The 6,031-nt window shown below is 41.3% G+C and overlaps 1 protein-coding gene across 3 annotated transcripts; it reads right to left on the bottom strand.

Annotated features, from left to right (window-relative positions):
- Window positions 1-202: 202 nt before the first annotated feature.
- tmem98 (transmembrane protein 98) lies at window positions 203-5,662 on the bottom strand. Of its 3 annotated transcripts, none has more exons than XM_044051069.1 (7): window positions 5,571-5,662; window positions 3,137-3,378; window positions 1,829-1,960; window positions 1,701-1,734; window positions 1,488-1,603; window positions 1,329-1,388; window positions 203-734 (listed from the first exon to the last, which is right to left on the bottom strand). In XM_044051069.1, the coding sequence occupies exons 2-7, from the start codon at window positions 3,265-3,267 to the stop codon at window positions 533-535; spliced, it is 675 nt and encodes a 224-aa protein (XP_043907004.1). In that variant the 5' UTR covers window positions 3,268-3,378; window positions 5,571-5,662; the 3' UTR covers window positions 203-532. The 3 variants fall into 3 exon arrangements, with proteins under 3 accessions (XP_043907004.1, XP_043907003.1, XP_043907005.1); XM_044051068.1 differs by lacking the exon at window positions 5,571-5,662 and adding an exon at window positions 3,626-3,867; XM_044051070.1 differs by lacking the exon at window positions 5,571-5,662 and adding an exon at window positions 3,777-3,867.
- Window positions 5,663-6,031: the final 369 nt, after the last annotated feature.

Raw genomic sequence — 6,031 nt, 5'->3', positions numbered from 1 at the left:
CCCTGGCTAACTGGGTGTTATTTTCCCCAGAATGGATTAGCTGACTAAGCCTCCATGTGACTGAGCAGTGCAAGAGAGATTGGATTTAGGCTCACTGCTGGGTGATGGTGCACTCAAGAAGAAATTTCCAAAGGCCCTTTTCACTTGCAGGCAGCTTACATCTTTAGCAGAACAACTCCCCTCCAAAAAAACATCTGTTGTTCCGCTACAGACAAAAGAAAACTCTGTATGTGACGTGTCACATTTGCCTGTCGGTAATGAACGGAATCTTTAGTGAATAAGAGATCATCTGTAGCCTTCATATGGTAAAAAAAAACTAAAGTTGTGTTCAAATGGACAATCGAGTCCTTGAATCCACCACCAAGCCTGTTTACTCATCAGACTTCACTATTTGGAAAAATATTTAACCAAATATTTGCCTGTTAATAAACAGAGTCCAGAAATGTAGAAAGGGAAAGCAGCTCAAGGACAAAACAGACCCGTTTTCATGGCCGTCTGTCTGTCTGTCTGTCTGCTGCTGTCAGTGTCAGCTCTAAATGGCCTGCTCTCTCTGTGCCTCAGCTCCAGGTATGCCTCGTTCCGGTTCAGAGGCCAGCGCCGCCTCACGCAAAACCACCATGTGGTCCTCTGCGGCCAGGAGCGACTGGTCGATCCAGTCCATGCTGCCCGTCATGTGACAGGCGTTGCGGGTGACCAGCACCAGGTGACTGACTGAGAGGAGCAGAGCGTTGGCCCTGGAGAGAAGGAACGGGTTTGATTTAAGGCATAGAACGGGTAATGCTGTAGATTTTAAATATAAGCAAATGTCCTATATCCTAATTAAGCTCCACACACACTCTCTGCGTGTCTCGGTAAAGCAGTGTTTCGAGCTCATGTCACCTGGCAATATTCCCGCGCTACACACAGGAAGTGGTTTGTTTTATGTCAAGACAGACGGAGGCAACAGCAGCATTGCCCGAATAAAGCCAGACATGTTGGAGTCTAACTGAAAACGCAAAGAAGCGCCCATGATAGGTTTCAGTAGTGCTTGTCCCCGCCAGCCCCTGCTCTGCTGCTGTATACAAACAAACGCTCCCTCAGTCAGTCACTCACATCGACAACAAAAACGACTAAAAGACACATACTGCAGCTTTAAATATATGAGTGATTGACAAACCTCATTGTTTTCCTAGCAGAGGAATTTAACAACCCTGTATCACGTCGTTTGTTTATCTTTTAGAGATTAAGGATCAATCATTTCCAGCTTCCTCCTGATTCCCGATCAATAAATGCAGCAGCGAGTCTTCACTATTAATCCTCTCTAATGGTGGAGGAACAGATGTGATTACCTGGCATCAAGGAGGATCGGGTCCAGAGGAGGGTACATGGATCTGACCACATCATCCACCCTGTGTGACAGGACAGTGGAGGAGGAGGAGGAGGAGGAGGCAGGTTAGCTAATGTCAGTGAGACCGTGACAGAGACATGTGTTAAAGTGTGAGCATCACCTCGGGCTGATGCGTTTTGCCACAGTGATAATGTCACTGAGGCTGGCCGGCGCTTTAACCTTCGCCCCAGAGCCCATCGTCATGGCAACTAGCTTCTCCGTCAAAGTGTGGCAAATCTGCATGTGGACAAACAGTGTTTCGGTCCTGCAATGAAGTTAATCCATCACGATGACAAAATAATATACTTGTAACTTGGAAATGCCTGAACTGTACCTTTAGGATGGAGATGCAGTGAGAGACCAGACCACTGTTGGAGAAACATAAGAGAATCAAGCAATTACAATGTATGACATACAATAGTCTCACAGACAGAAGTGACATCAACTTGTGCCAAGACGTACGAGGCGTCTTCTATCCAGTCCTCGTTCTCCAGGATGGCTTCGATGTGCGGGTTTGTGATGACGACGTCGTCCAGCTCCAGCTCCGACGGTTCACTCTGAGTCTCCATGGCTCCAATCAGATCCACAGTGGGTCTGTGACACACCGCGAGTCAAAGCAGAGGAAGGAAAATTAGCCCCTGTGTCCGACTGTATGTAACACATTTACTTATTATACACAGACTGGAAATCACAGGTTACCTCACGATACCATACATGGTCCACGCTGCCAATAATATCACAATACAATGATTCTGTCATAATCAATATATTGCTTATAATGAAGAAAACAGGCAGACAGTGTGGAACAAAGTTAATAAAGTCCATGTATTGAACGTGGATGGAGCATCTCTTAACGTAGCTTTCTCTGCCATTATCCCACTCTAAACTCCCTCCTCTTCAGCCAGGTAACTTCTGTCTCTCATTTATTTGAGCAGTACCTCCCAGTGAGTGAAACTGACAAGGACTGTTTACTTTAGAGCACCTTAATTTGTTCATTTAAATATCAATATTTGTCCCAGCGTACTGATTACTATATTGCATGAGGAAGGAAGACAATAAATCCCCAAAAATCACCCCTAACAGACTAATAATACTATTTTTAAGTTAAGTTTCACCCTATAATGTTATATAATTTGGTAAAAACTTCATCCGTTTACAGAGAGATTAAAAAATGCCTCATGAATGAATGAATGGATAAACTCATGTGACAATAAGAGGAACCTACATGACTTCATTGTTTTTGTTTAGTGCCATGACCTTATCTTTAATGTTTCCTTTCGAAACAGAGAAAATGAACTTCATTGATTACTGCCTGGTTACTAGGCCTACAACTAGCTATTATTATTATTTTCATCATCGATTAATCTGTCGATTATTTTCTCGATTCTTTGAGTAATTGGTTGGTCCATAAAATGCCAGAAAATGTTGATCAGTGTTTCTCAAATCTTGAAATGACGACATTTTCAAATGTCTTGTTTTGTCCACAAACTAAAATGATTGCGTTTTAATGATTTCTTTGTTAAATTGAGCAAATAAACCAAAAAATGCAGCTGAAAAATCAAAAAAACAAACAAAAAACACTCAAACCTATTAATCGATTATCAAAATAGTTGACGATTAATTTAGTAACTGATTAATAATTGATTCATTGAGTAACTGTTCCAGTCCTACTATTGAATATTAGCAGCAGCTTGATAACTTTGATGAGGTCAATAAATTAAAACTCCTCTCTCCGACTCAAATTTCCAGTCTTTGTCTTGACTTACTGACCTGGAGTCAAAGTGGTGCAGCAGATGATGAGGGTGGCAGTAGCGGTGTCGGCACACCACCACCAGGGCGACGAAGGAGGCCAGGAAAATGGTGGCCAACACCCCAATGGCTACGATCACCACTGTCTCCATGGCGACCACAGATCTCACATCGGCTGCAGGCGGCGAAACTCCTCGAAAAGGGAGAAGAGTACCAATCAGGGGCGGATGATTGTCCGAGCTCGATTATGGACAGGTCCTCATCTGCAGAGGAGAGAGTAAAAATGGGGAGTTTCAGTCTGATTGGGTGACATCGAACTGGAGAGGAGTGAAGATATCTCCGCACTTGAAGACATCACAGCGAGAAATTTCCAAAATTTGCATTTTTTAGGGTCTGCGTGGAGGAGAAATGCTATGAGCAGTGTTTGGTCCGTCTTTAAATACAGAACGACACACCTACACGACACACGTAATCTTTATCTGAGGACATAAAACTCTAAAGTGCACTTACCCTCAGTCTGCTCTGGAGACACACTCTTTCCTACACTCAGATAACCTCGCACAACAACATACATCCAACTTAGAAAACTGCGTTTAAACACACAATCTCGACCTCTGCCACGAGCAAATCTCAAGAACAAAAACCCTGCGTGAACTCTGACCTCTTACACCTGCTGTTTAGTCCATGGCTGAGCTACTTTTGGATAAATCTGCCGTTTAATTTCTAGCTTCTCTTGTGTGTGTGAGTGTCAAGAATACAAGCGCCCTGCTCACTCTAGTCACTCATTAACCTGCCCTGCCCCACCTGACTGCTTGTGTGTAAAGGAAAGCTGTTGTCGGATACTGTGACAGCTCTTGGAACGGAGTATAATTGATTTGTAATTAGACGTGACATTTTCAAAGCAGAGGAGGCATATCTCCTAATAAATTATACACAGAGGAGCTGTACATCACTGCAAACCTGTATTTTTGCCCAGGCGATTATGTGAGATTCAGCCGTGGAATGCTGTAATTCTGTAATCAGATTAATGTGTGTTACACTCGCCTCGTATCATACAGGGATTTCTCCTGTTTCTCTCTCGCTCTCTCTCATGCCTGGGAGCTTTTGTAACTCGGCGTCTTTTCACGGGCTGTTGGTTTCCTCAAAGCTGTAAAAACCTCACGGCTAACAGGAAACACATAAAAGTAAACAATGTGATATTAGGGTGCAGAGAAAGTCCACAAGGCCACTCACTGTTCATCCTTTAGTGTGTGTCTGTAAGTGTGAGCTCATGATTATGAAAAAATGTATATCAAAATTGAAGGAAAAACTAAACATAAGTTGCCTCTAACTCTTAACACCCTGACAACAACATTTTTTTCCCCCAAATATCTTTATTGAAAAAGCTACCGTATGATACTCACAATCAAAGAAATACAATTACCTTTTCCTTACCCTGCAACATTTTTATGTAAAATGTCAAACTCCTGTTTGCTATTGGCTAAAGATAGAAATACTAAAGTAGCCATCAACTGTTTTTGATAAACGATTGTTCGGTTTTTATAATTAAAACAATCTTACTGAATTTTTAGCCCCCTAAATGTGAATATTTTCTTGATTAATATACAAAAAAATAATCATTAGCTGCTGTACACAACCATTGTTAATTAGACATTTTTACTTATTTTTGTTGTTTTTTATGTGTCTTTTATTGTCTTGTGTGAGCTTTTTATTTATTCTGTGTTGACTTATTATTCTGTGCATCACTTTAGTCCAAGTGTGGTTGTTATAAGTGCTTTATAAATAAAGTTGGATAGGATTGGAGACATACTATACAGACAATACATTATATATATGTATATGTATAAAATAAACTTTATACGTGTGAGAGCAACTTATAGCAGCTCAGCAACCAGATCAAATAAATGAAATAAACACTGTAGAGGAGGTAAAAGGAAATATAATTAAATATAACTATAAATACAAATGTTTATTAGCTCTAGGTGAAAAAATATAAAAGTGGAACAGGTGATAAAAAAACAAGTCACTTCATTTGTACATAAAGGTAGACTTGTGTTGAAGTTTTGAGACTTGAGGCGTTGTTACAAAATAAACTAAAAAACTAAATTAAAAGAGCGAGATGATAAATGACAGAACCACTGGAGTAATAACAACATATTTTATACAAAAGTTTGTGTGCTGAGGAGCAAATGTGTGTAAAATAATTGATACAGACTGAAAAGTTAAACAGTGGTTGTTGTAAAGACACGTGAAGAAAACTGTGTTGTGTGTTAATCAGACAAATGAAATATGAATAAGAACACACACAGAGAAATGTTCACTAATAGTTAACGCTTCCCTCTTCAGAAAAGAACTTGAAAACCTGAAAACACGGACTCTATATACATGCAATTCACACTTTAAACGTTCACATGTCAAACCTAGAGCACTGTGAATGTGTTATTAGGTGACTTACCTGGACATTTTTGTTCTTTTTTGTCTGAATTCCTCTCAGGAGCCAAAGAAGTTTACTCTGCCTCGGACACGCGGAGCGCGGAGACGGCGCCGACATCTCCAAAACCTGGAGAACGCGCCGTGAACGCGCACAGAAGCGGTCCATTAGCTGTCTGTGAAAAAAAAAAAAACTCATTATCAACAAACTTCACCAGCAGACACTCGGCCGCGCGCCTCGCCGCTGCTTGCTATGTCTGCGCGCGGGCACGCGCTTCTCCTCCTCTCTACCACTGGAGAATTAATGGGCGCAAAGCGTGCCCGCGCTGCCACTTAAGCTAACGTTCAGTGTTAAGAAGACGTGGTGTCGTACAATAACCCAGGATGTGGTCATTAACGTAGGTAGGTTACTTCATGTAAACACACGTTTAAAGCCAATGGTTCAATTACTAATTTACCAATAAATGAATTCAAACCTTAAAGCGA

The sequence above is a fragment of the Solea senegalensis genome, linkage group LG19 (assembly GCF_019176455.1).
Source record: "Solea senegalensis isolate Sse05_10M linkage group LG19, IFAPA_SoseM_1, whole genome shotgun sequence".
In the NCBI taxonomy this organism is placed as follows: Eukaryota; Metazoa; Chordata; class Actinopteri; order Pleuronectiformes; family Soleidae; genus Solea; species Solea senegalensis.
This window is presented reverse-complemented; position numbering and strand designations above follow the sequence as displayed.

Coding starts and splice junctions, on each gene's coding strand:
- tmem98 (XM_044051069.1), bottom strand. CDS start 3,267: ATGGAGACAGTGGTGATCGTAGCCATTGGGGTGTTGGCCACCATTTTC. Junction 1,961..3,136: donor CTGCACCACTTTGACTCCAG/GTCAGTAAGTCA, acceptor GGTGTGTCACAG/ACCCACTGTGGATCTGATTG. Junction 735..1,328: donor CCGATCCTCCTTGATGCCAG/GTAATCACATCT, acceptor CCTTCTCTCCAG/GGCCAACGCTCTGCTCCTCT.